The following is a 17,977-nucleotide window of genomic DNA, read 5'->3' on the forward strand; positions in this document are numbered from 1 at the left end:
TAGACATCGCTAATAGCTAGAAAGCTCTTCCTAAAAGTGAGCAGAAGTATGCCTCCCTATGTTCTCTGTGGGGAGAGAATGTAAACAGGCAGTGATGACAAGGGGCCAAGCATCCATAAGATGTCCATGAGGGACCCTGGGGACAGGTTAGTGCCCTGCTCTTACTGTGTTGCTTGCTTCCCATCTGGCCAAAGCACGCAAGATCTTTCCTAGGACAGGAAAACCCAATAGCACTAGATAAATCTGGATAAATGTGGCGGCGGGGGAGAGGGGGAGTGTCAGGATTTGAATCTAGTTTGGAAGGATAGCTCCATTGGATGCTGTCAATGCTGCACCTGTATCCCCTCAACAGACCCTGGCGGTTAAAATGCAGGTGGTTTGCATACACACTGGTAGCTTCCTGCATCTCTCTGACCTGAGAGGTGCGTTTGGCCTGTGTCTGTGTGTAGGTCAGGCTGGAAATGCCATGGAGTTATTCCAGGAGGGACCCTCAACCATGAGCAGTTGGATTTGGTGTATAAAGGAACGACCTCTAATTGCTTATAGCACTAACCCATTAATAAACACATCGTTTATTCATTTTCTTTCCTTTTTGCTTTGACTTGCCCACTCCCTCACCTTGCTTTCTGCAGTCTCATTCAAATAAGTCATCTGACCCAAATTCTTGTCTCAAGTCTACTTTGGGGGCAAACTAAACCAAGACAGTGACACAAGCAAAAAATTTGGGGGAATCCAAATGTCATTCCCTTACAAGACAGAACTATTAAAATCAGTACATGCCTTTTACCACTTTTCTTTCCAAGTAGGGTTGGTTTTTCTGTCAATTCTATAAAATAGAGTTTAATTTTAAATAGAATCTGTGTCCTAACTCAGAAAACAAGGCTGATAATGATTGCCGAATCTTTGAAGGATAGTTATTTCAAATAACAAGATTCTAGCTCTATTAAGGAAATGTACTGCGTTCAGAAAGGTCTTAGGCCAGACTAAAGAAAGAGATTGCACATGGAGGTCATTAGACATCGGGATGGATTTGTGTTTGAGCACTTCACTTAATCTTTTAAATTTCCACAGAGGCCTTTTAAATGAAGAGAGACCTTCTCAACCTGGCTTGGGTTTGGGACGGAGTGCTTGAGGTCAGGGACAGCTAAGATGAATAGGGGGACCACGAGGGAAGAGGAGAAGGAAAATAAAAAAAACCTTCATTTACCCAGTATTAATGAACTACTCCTGAGCTAATAATAGAGCGAGGAGAAAATGCCATTGCTGAAGAATATTTCTTGTCATTTGAGAAGATCTGTAACAAAAACAGAGGTGCACAAGCAACTTGCTGCCCTAGTCCTTCTTCAGGCAGACATTGTCTGATTCAGAGAAGCTCTCTGTAGATGCCACAATATTACTTGATTGTTTTGACACCTCAGACAATTAATAGGAAGTAGCAGTTAAAAATAAGCATGCTCTCTACTGTCTTGTGTTTGTGGGGGTTTTCTTTTGCCTTTTGCCTTGTTCCTTCCTGGAGGGTTTTTTTGTTGCCCTGGTAGGAAACAACCACACATGGTCATGAATTTTTAATTGGTTATCAAAGATGGGAATGATTGTAAACAAAACACATGATGAGAGAAGTCAGCAGGACCAGGAGAGCCCTACACATGCTTTTTGGGCATACCCCACAGATGCCTTTTTTGGGGTTAGGTAGGGAAATATGTCTTAGTCTAGTAGAGCTAAGAAAGGGTCCCACAGATCTTTTTTTCTAATTCGTTTAGCCAATATACAGTACATCATTAGTTTCAGATGTATATTATTAGCATGGAAGACCTGTTGCTTCAAATGCTCTCTTTATTTGAATCTTGACTGATGGCTAGTGTCCCAGCTCTTTTGGTAGGGAGAGGGGTGGGGCTTCAGCAAATTCTCTTGGTGATAGGAAGATGCATAATTATCATGTGACACGTGTCCTTTGCTCTTTTTGATGAACACCACTACCCTGTTGTAGGAGGCAATAATGACCTGGGTCTAACTCTCTCCTGAGCAAGAGAGGTGCCTTTTGCCCTAATTTGAGGCTCTGTTTCCAGAGTGATTCTTGGAAGCATCATGTTTCCAAAGTGTGGGGAGTGCTGAGGGCATCCATGTAAAGTGACCACATTCATGTGCATTAATAGTTGACACAAAAATTATATTGGTGCCCCAGGATGAAAGATCTCAGTTATTGTACCTCCTTTCAGCTGAAATTTTATGTTGCAGACAGACTTCGCTTGGGCCCCAAATGGATACACTAGTGTGGCCTATACTAGGCTCTTTCTGACTTTTGTTTTGACTAGTCTCCTTCTCCAAATACTCACCCACCCCAAAGGTGCTCAATGGATGCTGTTCCAGCTTGCCCCAATAAGTGCTCCCTCTCTTCTGCTTCCCAGAATGCATATGTCAACATCAACCGCATCATGTCTGTGGCTTCTCGCCTCTCTGAGGCTGGTCATTATGCCTCGCAGCAAATCAAGCAGATCTCCACACAGCTGGACCAAGAGTGGAAGAGCTTCGCAGCTGCTCTGGATGAACGCAGCACCATCCTTGCCATGTCTGCGGTGTTCCACCAGAAGGCTGAGCAGGTGAGGCCAAGGGAGCGGCTGTGGTTGCTGTTGGTTGGAAGGGTGAGAGTACATACACGGTCTGTGTAGAGAGCCCCTCCTCTCTTCTTGAAACACTCAAGAGCCTGCTGAGTAGTTACAGCGGTAACCCCTGTTCTGCTGCTTTCCTGGCTCCTGTGTACACAAGGAAACGTTGGCCACTCTGGGTGGCTTTGTTTAACATCCACACAAGAAGCAACCTAGAGCTGTTTACATTCTGTTTGGTAGTTTATTGTTGGGGGAGTGTGCCTGTGTGTGTGTTGACCACATTTCCAGAGCATAGACAAAAGGGGTGAAACTAAATACTGATCATTGAGTGCTGAGAGCAGGGGGAAATTACTCCTACATGAAGCATTTGCCATGGGCAATAGTAATGTAATAATTACACAATGGATGGAAATATAATTATTTGTTGCTATTTACTTACTGGTATTGGTCAGTGACATCACTAACCCGTTTTACAGAGAGGAGCACTGCAGCTCAGAGAGATTAAGTGACCTTCTCAAGAACTAGTGGTGTGTTGGGGCTGGCTCTAACCAGCCTATGGAGAGCCAAATGTCAGATTTTTCAGGAAATTTGTGAGCGGGCTATTAAACATAGCCATTACTTAAAATTATATCGATTTAAAGTAAATATATTAAACACAAAGGCAGTAGATACTCAAAACTCATCACTCCCGGTTATTTTACTACATTTTATTATTACTTATGTTCTTGAAATTATATCTATTTGTCTCTGCGTTGAAAATACTATACAGTTGTGTGCTCCTGATGAACTCTTCCCAACTCCACATTCTGTGATGTCACTTGATGGCTTGAAAAAGACCAAGGTAGAAGTTTTACACCATGGGAATCATCGAATGCCATAAACTAGGGCTTGATTTATTGTTTTTGTTGATTATCTGGAGTCTTAAGAAAATGAGGAAAAACATATTTTGAAGTGCAGACTAACCTAAAAGTGTCCTGTCTATAGCTCTTACATTGTGAATAACAGCACACCAAATTGAGGAAATATTCTGATATCCAAAAACTATTATTCCATTTAACACAGAAGTCACTCACATCACTGATGAAAGAGGAATGCTCTGATGGAAGCCTTAAGGTATTTTTCACTTTTGTATCACCCTTCAACACAAGTGAATATATCAACTAGCTTTCATACAAGTTTGTCATTCACAAACAAAAACATTCTTTGAGAATCAGTTGGCTTTATAGAATTTATAATAAGGAGCATTGTATATGTTTTTATTCTCTGTAAATTATGTATTACATATCCTTTATATCAGTAAAGTTTACAATATATTTGTGTATACACACACACATATGTATACACACCACACACACACTGATGATTAAACATTTACTAACACACCACTGAAAATCACACAATCTACAACAGCTGGGATTTCAACAGAGCTGTGTCTGACGTTAAAGCTTGTGGTTTTAACCTCTAAATTCCTTTCTTTGTATGACATTTGGGTAGCCTACAGATGGTGGAGAGTCCTAGATGAGGTCATACCTTAAATCTCTCCCCCTGTTTTACCCACCTAACATGGAAGGCAGCATGGTATAATTGAAAGAGCCTGCGCTTTGCGCCAGGTACACGTAGGTTCTAATCATTCACTCTTAGACAAGTCACCTCACCATTTTGGGCTTGTTTCCTCATCTCTAATGCAAGATAATCATAAACCTTACAGTGCTATTATAAGAATGAGGTGGAACATGTAAGGTGTCTATTGTGCTTTTTTAAATCCTAGACATGACTACTGTATTTGTTCAACACACTATCTCGGTATCTTTGTATTTCCCTCACCCGTGTCTGTTTCTACCTGAGACTTCCCAAAGACTGAAATACTTGGGTCATAAGTCAGGGGCCCCACACGTTGAAAGGGATCTAGACCTTTTTTTTTTTTTTTTTTTTTTTTTTTTTTAAGGATGATGGTAGTAACTGCTAATGACTAGTTCACTCCTAGGACCAGGAGAATATTCATGTCGAATGGTAGGGTTCTCTCTTCAACCCCACCATTTACACATTTTGTTCAAAGTTTATCCAGATTGGCAAGGGAGATTCAGTACTTCCCTTTCTGCCTCTCCTTGAACTAACCATTCTGTGGGGTCTGCTATAGGACTCTTCGTAGGGCGTTACAGAGAAATCCCAAGGGCCTTGGAGAGGCACTTCCCCCCAAGGTTGACAGATGAATGCCAAGTTGCTTTCAGGTGCCTCTGTAAAATGGTTATTGGTAGAGCAAAGAAGTTTCTGAGATGTTAGCAAGTGTATGCAACCTGATGCTGGATGGCACCTGGCAGGCTTCCAGTTTTGTTAAGCTGTGACCTAATGGGATAAAGACATACGGAATGAAAAATCAACCAGGACAGCCACCAGGCCAGGGTCTGCAAGATGACGGACACCAGGACTGGAACTGAAGCAGCTGCAGAAAATGCAATGCCAGAACCGAGAGTAGCTGGAGGAGTCAGCTTCTAGTTGATGTTTCCTGACTTGGACTGCTTGGGATCAAGACCAATTTTATTTGTATCTATTTTTTAATGCAATTTCCTCAGGTATTTCTAGTCCTTCAGGGAAACTCATAAACCATGCTTCTTTTTAGCTGGGGGAAACAAACACACACCAAACAACAGATTCAAGGCTATTTTTTCAAGGCTATTATGCATTTATTTAGGCAGCTCTTTATTGTCCTCATATGGGCTGTTCTAGGCAACGAGATAAAAAGACATTTAGGCAATTAATTTAAATGGAGCTGTGCACCCAGGCGAGAGGAATCACAGACAGAACCATTCCAGACTGTTGGGTGAAGAATTATTTGCATTTTAGAGGTGTGTTTTTCCACCTAATAAATCCGAGTGATTTCAGTTAGCTCACCTTTTGTGCATGGAGACCCATAGTCTTCCACAGTTGTTAATTTTAATTTTTAAGTAATTTTGTGTCTGTTGAGATCTCTATCTATACGTCACATCCCAGGAACCAGCGCTGCCATAGGCACAGTGGAGTCTGTCCCACCCCTGAGCATACTGACCCAACAGTGGGAATCTCATCCAGCATTAATTAACCTCCATCGCCGGTGGGAAGGGCCTCTGCAAGTTCCCTGGGGTACCTGATGGCCTCGTATGAGCTGTTCTTTGTTCCTCTTCACAACCCATTATACGTGTGTGACAACATTCCGGTTATACTGCACATAGGACAAGCGTGCATAGGACAAGGGGCTCTGAGGTACCCATGTGATGTGGTGAGCTGTTCCCACACATTCTAGCCAGTGTGTAGATTAGCCTGTCGAACATGTAGATGGCTACCACCCCAGCGGTTTCTCAAGAGTCATCTTTGTGGAAACCACACTTCTTGCAGAGGTGCTTCGTCTGACTTCTTTCAGGGGGTTGGTGTGTTTGTAGAATTAAAGAAAAAACTCCACCCTCTGCAGTGGTCTCTGAGGCTCCCAGAGGTCCTGATGCTTCTTCCCAAGGAATCTGCCCGGCTCTACGAAATCTGCCTCTTGCCCACCCCCCGTGCTCCACACTGACCCAGTTGCTGTCTCCTTTCAGTTCCTGTCAGGAGTGGACGCCTGGTGCAAAATGTGCAGCGAGGGTGGCCTGCCCTCTGAGATGCAGGACCTGGAGCTGGCAATCCACCACCACCAGTCCTTGTACGAGCAGGTGACCCAGGCCTACACAGAGGTGAGGACTAGACAGGACACCCAGGGGTCTCGGGTGTGCGTGGATGTGGGTGCATGGCGAGAGCACTGGGTTGGAGTTGGGAGAAGAGAGAGGCCTCTTCTCTCCCTTTGGAGGCATCTTTAAGATCTTTGATCTATGAATGATGAGGTCTCTGGCCAGGAAGCAGAAACAATGCAGCCATCAGCAGGCGCCACCTTGTTGCACGTGTGCATGTGCACACGCACACACACACACAAACCTTCCTCACCTTATGTGTGAAGACCAGACTCTCTCCCCTAGAAGACAAATATAAGAAAGCAAGGCTCTGCTCCTCAGTTTCCTTTCTGGCTGGTGAACGGGTGTGTACACACCAGCTCTGCTGCCCCTTTTATGAATCAGCTCATCAACAAATACCAACGTTCTCACGAGAAAGTCCAGAGGAGAACTCACCATGGGGTAGAGATAAATGTTTACAGGAGTGAGAAGCCGCCATGGATGTGAAGGACAAATTAAAAGACTCTTTCACTGAAAAATCAAAGGCTGGCCACATGGTTCAAGTTAAGAAGGGGGCGGAAGCTTCTTGACTTTGCTTTCCAAGGAAAAGGAAAGGGGCATGTGGGGGCATCTGTGTGGACATAGACAAGTGGGTGAGTTGACTAACTGGCGTGGATTCTGAGGAAGAGGCTGAGGGACATAAAGCCATGGGGCAATTAAGGCAGCCGGATGAGGAGGGGGAAAGCCAATTCACATCTGGCCCATGGGGCAAGGAGAGTTGGGGCAGTGCTTTCCCAAGTGGGTAAAGCTGCATGTTCCTGGGTCCACCCCAGACTGAATCAGAACGTCAACAAGTGGGACCCGGAACCTACATTTAATAAATATTACCACGGGGCAAATTTGACGCACGCGGAAGTCAAGGAACCGGGGGCTTGTGGGGGAGGATAAAGGTTTTTGCCAGAGTCCAAGCTGAGGTTGCCTCTCGGCCCCCCTGCTTATTGACGTGACTTCGGGCAAGTTAGGTACTCTAGCTTCACTGTCTTCTGTGAAATGAAGGTGATAACACTGGCCTGTGGCTTGAAGGATCACAAAGATGGCACATGGAACATGCGCGGCCCTGGGCCTGACAGCAATAAGTGCTAAAAGAAAAAACAAATGGTAACAGGTTTTGTTAGTATAGGAGGCAAGGAGGAGGACTCGTGAGCCAAATCTGATCTCATCAGCCTGGATCCAAATGGCCGAGGGCTTTCTCTTAGAACTGTGCCCTGTGCCCCTGCCCATAGGTCAAGAATCTCTAAATTTACTCCTGTAAGACATAAACACAGAGCCTACAAGTGAGATTACTGTTACCCTTACACATTTCACACTTGTGGGGGTGTTCATGTCAATACACAGAGAGACCCGGTGTTTTCTCAGGCCCTAGCGCTGGGGGACAGACATTCCCTCCAAGCCCACTTCAGAGGTCAGCAGGCTGGGGCTGTCCCTGCCTCGTGCAGACGTGCACTGCAGCAGAGGACTGGGGCCCTAGTGACCTGGATCTTAGGACGTGGCCTTCTGTCTCTAAGCACCCCACCCTGGACGTAGCGTGGTGCCGAAGACAGCACCTGCCCAGAGTTCCCTGAGGAGAGCTCTCCTGGGTTTGGCCGCAGGATCTTTGTCTCATTCACATCTCTGGAGGGTGCTGCCTCCGTATTACCGACGCGGCCCCTCCCCTTGCCCTGCCCTGGGGGTGCCTTACGGGGGGCAGGCCTGGTGGGATGGGGTGGGTAGCGGTAGTCCCCTAGGTTGGCCGTGTTCCTCCAGCCAGGCTTCCTCTCCTGCTCAGCTACAGAACTCTCTACCTAGTATTCCTCTCAGGGCCCTCGCCCTGGCCCCACACCTGTTGCCCTGAGAACAGGGTGTAACATACCTTTGTGTTGCTGAACCCTCAGCTAGCTAGTATCAGGATCTGAGGAGGGGTGAGGGGAGGCTGGAGCACAGCAAACGGCTCCTGAGTCATCATCACAAGGCTGCAGGTAGGAGCAGACCCGCTTCCCCACCTTGCTAGAAGGAAGACCACTTCGACTCCAAGCCAACTTTGACTTCATCGTTAACCGAATTAATTTAGGGCCTTAAAATCCCCTAATTCCCTGGTCACCACTGATTTCAACTAGAAAGCTGCATGCTCTCCCACATCCTCTGCCAGCACTGGAGAGCCACAGGGGTTGACCAGATGATGCCCCTTTACAGAGAGGCGGGTGCCCTTCATTGTGCCAGGATTCCAATAAGGAATGACAGGGGATGTGACCCCCACTGGTCTCAGCACTGAGTGCGAATGTTGGGGGGGATGCAAGAGCATTGCTCTTGAATCTCCAGTCAAGGGGTGGGTCCCTTACCCTGCACGCTCTGGAAAGAGGGGGTTGTTAGCACTCTCAGGAGGAAAAAAGGACGTTATAGAGAAGGAGAGCAAAAGAAGGATAAATATAAAAGAAAGAAAGTGAGGGGGAATTAAGGAAGACAGGAGAGAGAGCAATGATGATGATAAAGGTGCTGATGGTGAGAACAGAACCGGGAGCCAGTCCTCCCTGCCGGGGCCTATTCTGGGCACTCTGCGGGGAACCCGCTCAACCCTTGCCGCAGCTCCGGGAGGTTGTCCCCTTACTGCCCCTGCTTCTACCGACAAGGAAATTGAGGCCCAAAGGGGTCCAGTAACTTGCCTCTGGTTGCACATCTAGAAGCTTAGGGCTGGATAGAGGCGGTGAAGAAGAGGGAGAGAGGTTTATGGTATTAATTTATATTTGCTTCATTTCGGAAATGAGGTGCTGCTGCTTGACCTGCTCAGGGAATCAGTCAAAATCCTTATCAGGTATGACGGACCAGGCACCGTTCTAAGCGCTGGGGACAAATGAACAAGGCCGAGTCCCTGCTGGGTTCAAGGGGGAGAGAGAGAGAGACTGAGCTGCTCCCCTCTCCCAGGATTCAGGATGCCCCCCCCCCGGCCCCAGGCCATGGGCTGAGCACCAGGGCAGTTCTGGCTGGCATATTCCTCAAGTGTCCCTAAGGAGGGGTCCCCAGGCACCTTGCCCTTGCCTCTCTGTGCCTTGCCTGCTCCTTGACTCCCTGGACTGGACCTTTCCCTCTTGCAGGTCAGCCAGGATGGCAAAGCCCTGCTGGATGTGCTGCAGCGACCCCTGAGTCCCGGGAATTCGGAGTCCCTCACGGCCACTGCCAACTACTCCAAGGCAGTGCACCAGGTGCTGGACGTGGTGCACGAGGTGCTGCACCACCAGCGGCGGCTTGAGAGCATCTGGCAGCACCGCAAGGTGCGTCTCCACCAGCGGCTGCAGCTCTGCGTCTTCCAGCAGGACGTGCAGCAGGTAAGGGGCCACCGCCCGCACCAGGCATCTGTCCCAGGCAGGTGCCCACACAGCCGATTTAGGAGGGAAGAGGGCAGTACAGCGCCGCCCCCCCCCCGCCCCCCGCCAGCTGCCTTATCTGCTCCCCCCTCCCCCGGGCACCATCTGGACTTGGTAGTTGCATGCTTCTTGCCAGAGCAGCTCTACAGATGGGCCTTCTCACTCTCTGGTGTGGGCAAGGAGGCTCCGCCAGAGACAGGGCACCTCCTGCGGCTACGTGGCAACATCTTTGGCGGAGAGCTCGGGTCTCACTCAGTCATGAGCTCTCTAGATGACTCCAGGGCCTGGGGGGGCCATTTGAGCACTGTCAGGGTTGGACCGCACACAGTGAACTCACTTCTCAATCAGCGATGCAGATGGTCTGCTAAAGTTGGGGTGTGGTTGGGGTACAGGGCCTTTAGGGGGTTCTAAGGCAAGGTTTTACTTGGCAAATGAGATTTAAAACACGGGCTATTAGTGATCAGAGGTTATTTCTGGCTTAATCTCTCTCTTTGCATTATTATACCAGTCATAGCTTTTCCCCTTACCACAAATGATAAAGAAATGGTTATGTTTTGGCCATGAAAGGACAGCCTTGCCGTGAATATGCCTTTGAATGAAATAACCCATTCATTTTTCCCTCATATTTTCTCTGTCTTCTCGGGGACCCCTGGGAGCTGGGTTCTAGTTTTGATATTCTGGGGGATGGGTAGCGCCATGGTTGGGAGCTGGTAACTGCAGTTGGGGCTTAACACCACCTCCCTACTGATTTCACTGCGAGAGGCAAGGGTCAGGGCACTCATGCTATCAGACTCTCCTGGGGCCAGTACATAATCTCAAGTCATATAAAATAACATTTCACACGCCGGGGAATCAGCCACGTATGGAAATATATACATGGACACCGCGAGCCAGCTGGACAGGTCTTTGGCATGTGGTCCCCTTCACAGCTGCTGTTGGGAGGGGCCCCAGGGCTGGGTGCCCTGAGACCGAGAGAGGCTGGAGGGAGAGCAGGACATGCTATTCCTGGCTGTGACGGGCTGGGAGGGGGTTCACCTTGTGACTAGTCTTGGGAGTAGACCAACCTTCAAGAGTGTCTCCAATTTTGGGCTGCCCTGACTTTGTTGTTGGGCTGCCCTCTTAGGCTGGGGCAAGTGATTGAGCCATCAGAGGTGACACCTCAGCCTCGGGAGAGATGGGCACTTATGTGCTGGCCCCAGCTCCCAAACCCTTGTGGAGCCTGCCGGGAATGGAGAAGCAAATGAATCAGTGGCCTACTGCTGCCATCTGGAACTGTCCAGATAAATACATCATCCCAGAGCACAGGAGAGCACGGAGTCCATCTGTGATTGAGACAGGGCGAAGGTGCCAGCCTCCGGAGGCACACACAGTGGTGTTATTGTTTCAGGGAACTTGGAGTGACTCATGGGGGTAACCAGGCTGCAGGTTGTGCCGTGTCCCTCTTTGTCCTCCTGCTGTATCCATGGCTGTGCCACCAGGATGAGCTCTGGGGAGAGACAGAGGAGCTGCAAGAAGGGGCAGGCTAAAGGCCTCCCCAACAGGAAGGTGGCATCCAGACTTGGATCGTCTCCCAGACTTTTCTGTGGCCGCCAAGACATCAACACTAAAGCTAGGGGAAAAAAAAAAAAAGTCTAGTAAAGCTACACCTGTGGCCATTCTACATCATGCTCTTAAAAATGAGAGTAGTTCTGGAATTGAGATGCTATCAGTTCATCTCTACTTCATGCATCACGTTATTGGCGCTGAGCAAAAGCAAGTAGAACGACATCGGGTGGATGTGATGGGTTCAGATTTTCCATGAGGACTGAATCCCCCAGGATGGTAATTCCGTTGTTCTTTTCAGGCTATGCGACTCTCACTTCTGGAACATAACTTGACTCACCACTGTCCCACACAGGCTCTCACTCCCCAGGTCAGTGACACTGGGAGAGACATGCAAAGGAGAGCGTGGAGGAACAAGGGCTGCCAAATCTGGTAGGGAGTCCCCAGTGCTTACCTCCTACCCTTGTGCCAGTCATTAGTGCCCAGCAGATGGTGGAGCTGGTGCTTCAGAAGGCTTCTGGACATAACGCACTGAACAGTTAGGGCAAAAGACTTGGACTTTGGTCTCCTGACCCCCAGGAACTTTATATATTCCTCAGCTTTATTTTGCATGTTGCATCTCATCTATTCCCTATCTCCTTGAGAGTAGAAACCATGGCTGCTGCTTCTCCGTGCACCTGGCCACTCTTAGCTATATTTGATATGAAGCTGGGGTTCTCTTTATATTTGCTGACTTGAGCTGAAATTATTATCTGAGGATCCCCAGCTTCTGTTTCTGTGAGGTGAACACCATTTAACCCTCCCCCTCAGCCCACCCAGTAGTTGCTAGTGAGTAGCTGGAGCCTACCCGCAGGTGTGGTGGTGTTAAAGTTTTGAGGGTCCCAGGTATTTATAGCCAAGGTGGAGGAGACAGGGACATAGCCTCAGCACTCACAAAGCATGCCAATGCTCATCTGTTATCCAGAAAGCTCCATGTTCTGCAGTCGGCCTACAAATGCACTGCATTACGTCCTGGCAAGATGCCTAGTTCGTTAGAACGGCCTAAGACATACCCGTTCGAAAAATCTAAAGAACAATTTTATCAGAGCGGGCCACTCAGTGTGCAGGGCCGTAGAGTATTGATGGGACGGTTATAGGCAGAGGCATGAGAAGTCAGAGTTGGCGTCTTGAGGGAGGAGAGAATTGACAACCACATAGTCCAAGATCCAAGACTCTTGGGCACATCTGAGCTCCAGAGATGTTTGCTCGGCAGCCTCAGTGGAGAGCTTGTGAGCGAGCATCAGTGGCTGCAAGAACACAGAACTGTGCCTAGGAACGCAGGCTCTGCAGTCAGACATCCTGAGTGTAAATCCCATCCCCCAAGCCTTGGCTGTGTGACTGGGCCAGGCATTTCACCCCTGGTGCTTCCACTTCGTGCCCTCTGAAATAGGAATCGACTCATAGGACTGAGTGAGATACAGATACAGGCTTAGCACCCTGGCTGCCTGGCAGGTAGTAAAGCCTCCATCAGCATCGGCCTTGTCTGGCGGCCTTAGCCACAGCCTCTGAGTGGGACTCGGGCGCCCCCTGGTGCTTGTGCTATTGGGGACCCCAGCTTGATTCTCCAGCGACTGTTTTGGGGGGGTCCGCCGAGTTCTGTTTCTTTCAGTGATAAAATCAGAGCTGTCAAAGACCTGAGAGGCCATCCAATCTAGCCTACCATATGATCGAGGAACGTGAGACCCAGCGATGTGAAATAACTTGGCTGTCACCACACAGCTCGTTAATGCAGTGCCAGGACCGGCAGCTAAGTCTTCGGGCTCCTGGTCCAGATATCCTATAGGAAAGCCACACGAGAGAGGAGCCAGCTAGACAGAGGAAGAGAACAGGGGGAGACACAGGAAGCCCCCCCAGGCGTGCTTCTATAGAGAGGGGAAAGACAGGCAGACACATGCACACAGCCCAAGACAGGAGGGAGACAGAGACAGCCAATGGGGGCAGAGGAAGAAAGGGAGAGAGACTGGAAGAGCGAGGGCAGAGAATCCCTCATCCTTGGGATGGGAGGAGGCAGAGAAAGAGGAAGGTGAAGGAGGGACAGAAGAGAAAGAAGCAGGGCCTCCTGCTGGTGGAGGGAGAGGGCTGGAGAGTGCTCCGCCTCTGCCTACCTGACTGCTTGTCCCCTTGCCAATTCCGGCCTGGTCTTTGCCCAAGTAGGAATATTTTACCCATTAAGGGCCCAAAGCAGGAGTAAAGCAAAGAGATGAAAACCAAGGGTAGACATGAGTGACAAAGAGATTCCACTCAAACCCCTGCAGTCAGAATGGGCCTGCACATCCCCCTTGGATGTGGGTGCTCTCTCTTGAGTCCCAACAGATGTGCTCAAGTTTCTTTTCCCTGCTGGGCTTGGAGGCAGTGGAAGTGAGTCTCTAAGGCTCAGACCGGAGCTGGGCTTCATTAAGCTGCAGAAAGGTGCGGATGGGACACCCCTGCCATCCTATCACTAGCAGAATACTTTTCAGTGCTATTGTTTTTCCTGTTTACGTGGGACAGCACTGACCGAGGTCCATCCCAACGTCTTATTTCCCCCTAACTCCTGTGTGTTCCCAGGGGTGTAAGGGACTGCTTCCTAGCCCGGAAAAACCTGACTTTGTGCTGAGAAGAACAAGGAGTGGCTGGAATCTTGATCTTTCCGCTAGGTGCAGATTCCATTCCATTTTTTTCCATAGCCAGAGCATCTGTTTTGAATACTCTCTGCAGGCCATCTTGTTTTGCCGGCCTTTCTTCTTCTTGTCCCTCTGTTGTTTGCAAGGATGAATCGATGAAATGCTTTAGTGCACCTCCTGTTGGCGAGGCCCTGTGCTGGGAGTCAGGCCCCTGTAGGAAGGGCACACGGCTGGCCATGTTCAGGGCCACAGAAGCAAAAGAACAGTGTCCTGATGGAGTCAGAGCAAGGAAAGTTCCTGGTGGTCGGAGTGGGATGGCAGTGGTCCTCGGAGCCGAGGCAGAGGAGATGGAGCTGGTGTTCCTGGGGACGGCCGGGAAGCAGAGCTGAGATAGAGCCAGGGGACAGGAAAGAGGAAGTCCAACTGGGTGCCCACCCTTGGCAGGGCAGGTGGGAGGTAAGGCAGGAAGGGTGAGGCGTGGTCTCGGCGCTGTGATGTTTGGGGCTCCAAGGCCCTCCCTTAAGAACAAAGCCTTTCTTTTTTTTTTTTTTTTTTTTTATTTTTTATTTTTTATTGGTGTTCAATTTACTAACATACAGAATAACACCCAGTGCCCGTCACCCATTCACTCCCACCCCCCGCCCTCCTCCCCTTCTACCACCCCTAGTTCGTTTCCCAGAGTTAGGAGTCTTTATGTTCTGTCTCCCTTTCTGATATTTCCCACACATTTCTTCTCCCTTCCCTTATTTTCCCTTTCACTATTATTTATATTCCCCAAATGAATGAGAACATATAATGTTTGTCCTTCTCCGACTGACTTACTTCACGAACAAAGCCTTTCTTATAAGCAGTCCAGTCAGGTGAGCTAGCGAGGGGCCGAATTTATCAGGCTCAGTGGCTTCCCCGTCTGAATGACTGTATCAATATTAAAGTCCATAGTTCCTGTGCTTACAAATGAATCCCACCTGTGTCTGTCAGTTTTTCTGGAGCCTCACGTAGAAAATTATAGGTTTTACTATGTCAGTTCCTGCCTGCCAAAGAATATGGAAAAAGGATTTGAGAGTAACATTTTTTAAACTGAGGATATTCCAACTTTTACTAGCTGTAGTGACTCTAACCCCTTAATCACACTAAACCAGTTTGGACGTTATATGATCCCGTGGACAGCTTTGCCTAATAAAAGGTGAGTGCTTTGGGCTGCACACGGAACGATTAGTTAGAAACAAGTGACCAGAATGATGACAGGTCTAGAAATGAGCTCTTCTGATAAGAAAGGATTAAAGCGTCTAAGAAGGAAAATGCTCAGGGTGTAGTTCCAGAGAGATCAAGGAACACAGCCAAGGGAGAACCACCTGGAAAATTTGAAATGCCAGCTGCTTACTTGTTGGGTATGTGGTGGACAGGACTCAAACATCAGAGAGATTTTGTTGCTGGAATGAAATGTGCCTGTAAAAGTTGTACGGTTTAAAGCTCGAGATTCATCATCTTTCTGAGTACACGTGATTGAGCTTCTAATCTCTTCACTTGGCTTTTCTTAATTAATCTTCCTGATAAGGCAGGTGAGAGTTTGGTTCCCATCCTACTGGGGAGAAAATTGAGGTTTAAGAAGGTTAAAGGAACTTGCCTCGGGTCACGCTGCTGGTAGCAGAGTAAAGATTGAAATGCAAGTCCCCCTAACCTCTGGGTCCTGCTCTTAGCCTCTCCGCTATGCTGTAGGCATTATGCTAGGTGACTGGAATGCAGAGGGACCGGGACCCTGCCCTTGAGGGGTTTGCAAATGAGTGTGAGAGTGTCATTGCTCAAAGGGCCCCCCTAGATTACTTGGTTCCAGAGCATGAGACCTGCCCAAGGTCATGAAGCCCACAGCTGAGATTCATCCTCAAACTGCTTGTCCAGTAAGGCCCACAGGTGACAAGACAAGTGCTGCTCATACCCAAACACCCTTTCCCATCCGTTGCATCACTGTAAAATTGTCCGCTATAGTTACCTATCTCTGATACAGATTTTCCTAGAACAGACGTTATCCATTCTCCTTTGTTTTTCACAATCTTGTTAACTTGGTGTTACTGATGCTTTTCTTTGTTGAATAATATCCCTCTGCCCATGCTGGTATTTAGGAGCGGTAAAGTTTTCATTCAAGTTATTTGGTGGTCCATCGAAATGCATTCAGATAGATGACAGGTGATCCTGCAGGCAGGGTGAACACCCAGGAAGAAAGCAGGGCTAAGGCTCAGCTGCACTGGGGGAGATAGGGAAGGGAGAGAGGGACGGTTCTGCTCCTTGGGGCTGATTTCTGATCACAGCCAAGGTAGGAAACATCCTCAACATTAGCATCTCTGGTGTCCCTGATCTTGGAGCATTCTCATTCATTCTCTCTCTCTCTCTCTCCCCTCTCTCTCCTCTCTCCCCTCTCTCTCTTCTCTCCATCATTGGAGGCTGGCACTGAAGGTTCTGTTCAGCCTTCTCCAAGTATTCCCTACCTAGAATTGGCAAGGTTGGGGAGTGAGCTCTAGATGCTTGCCTCAGACAGGTTCAGACCCTCCTGCCTGGGAATTGCTTGGGTGTCTATTACTCCTCGCACTCTATACTCTTCCCCAAACCCCTAACCTCCCATTCCTCGTTGCCCTACTTCCCACCTTCCTCTCCACCCTTACCTGCCAAGGTCTCTCTCTTAGTGCTTGCTTTGATTTTCTGAGTGCAAACTCTTCTCTGATTGAACAATACTCATTCCATGGTGAGCACCTTCTAAGGAAGGATCTGGGTGCCTCCATTTGGCAGGACTGGAAGGCTGGTAGGACTGGTAGGATGTGGGAGGCAGTGAGAGGAAGTCCCTTCCCAGGAGTTACTGAGCTTCAGGGCTTTCTTGATCCATGGAAATTGTAAGTACTTTTAATGTCCTCAATTCCTTTTTATTATTATGTTAATGATTGAGAAGATACCCACCATCCAGGGTCATTTCTTTTTGATAACCCCTATTCTCAACACGTCCTTGACCTCAACATGCTATTTCTTGAGCCTTGGATACAGGCTCAAGAATAAAAGGCTCATACTTTGTCACCAGTGGGGAGCTAATCAAAGATCTGAACTGAGGAAACATGCTCCAAGAGTGAAGGTCTGAGGTGATTTGGTGTGGGTGGCAAGTTGGGTTGGAGCAGGAAGCTTCTGGCAGCCACAGTCCTCGCATGGCCAGAGAGCAGGAACTACGGAATGAGGCAAGGATAGGTCCGAGAAAACAAGGGAGATGTCAAGGGCAAATGTGGAACTGTACTTTCCAAAGTGTGGTCCTTGAACCACTGACATTAAAATCATCTGCTCAGAGCGGGGGAACTTGTTATAAACACAGATTATCTAGTCCTATTCCATACTTTTTGATTCAGAATCTATGGGCAAGATGGTGCCTGTCAACAGGGAACAAGAATGTCTTGCTCCCTTCTTGGGGGAGCAAGAATTGCCATTTCCTCAAAGATCCTTCTAGCTAGACTAAGAATCAAGTTGATATAAGGCAGATTAACAGGAGAAAATCAAATTTAATAGGCGTACATATAGGGAATCCACAGAGACATGGAAATTCCAAAGACAGGCAAAATGAGGTATATATGTCATTCTGAACTAAGGATAAGGGGGTAGGGGTCTGGGATTCCAGAGGAAAGGAACGCACTTAACAGTTCCATAAGAAGAGCCGATGTTTGGTAATTAGATGTTTGTCCTATCATACAGATGGGTCACTCAGATAAAATTTCTCTCTGTTAATCATCCTTATTCTGGGAAAGACCTGCAATTTAGATTCTTCTATGTAGTTAAGGGAGGATACAGAGTTTCTCTTGAGGCCACAGGGTCTCCAGTGCCTTCAGCTCAAAATAATCCACATGTCAAAGTGGCACATTCTATTGGGGAAGAGGGGGGCTTGTCCTGAACCTCCTCACCTAAGTTTTAGAAATAGCCCCAGGTAGTTCTTAAGCATTTTGAATTTCCAGAACCTCAGACTTAAGAGATCCAAACTGGGGGTGCCCGGGTGGCTCAGTGGTTGAGTGTCTGTCTTTAGCTCAGGTCATGATCCCGGGGTCCTGGGATCGAGTCCAGCATCGGGCTCCCTGCATGGAGCCTGCTTCTCTCTCTGCCTGTGTCTC

At 48.2% G+C, this 17,977-nt stretch overlaps 1 protein-coding gene across 1 annotated transcript in view; it reads left to right on the plus strand.

Annotated features, from left to right (window-relative positions):
* The window catches only part of KALRN (kalirin RhoGEF kinase), a 660,995-nt gene that overhangs the window by 275,256 nt on the left and 367,762 nt on the right, over positions 1-17,977 (plus strand). Inside the window, 3 exon segments of the mRNA XM_038583060.1 lie at positions 2,406-2,597; positions 6,167-6,298; positions 9,397-9,627. Of these exon segments, the coding sequence (XP_038438988.1) occupies positions 2,406-2,597; positions 6,167-6,298; positions 9,397-9,627 (555 nt within the window).

This window comes from Canis lupus, chromosome 33 (genome assembly GCF_011100685.1).
Source record: "Canis lupus familiaris isolate Mischka breed German Shepherd chromosome 33, alternate assembly UU_Cfam_GSD_1.0, whole genome shotgun sequence".
In the NCBI taxonomy this organism is placed as follows: Eukaryota; Metazoa; Chordata; class Mammalia; order Carnivora; family Canidae; genus Canis; species Canis lupus.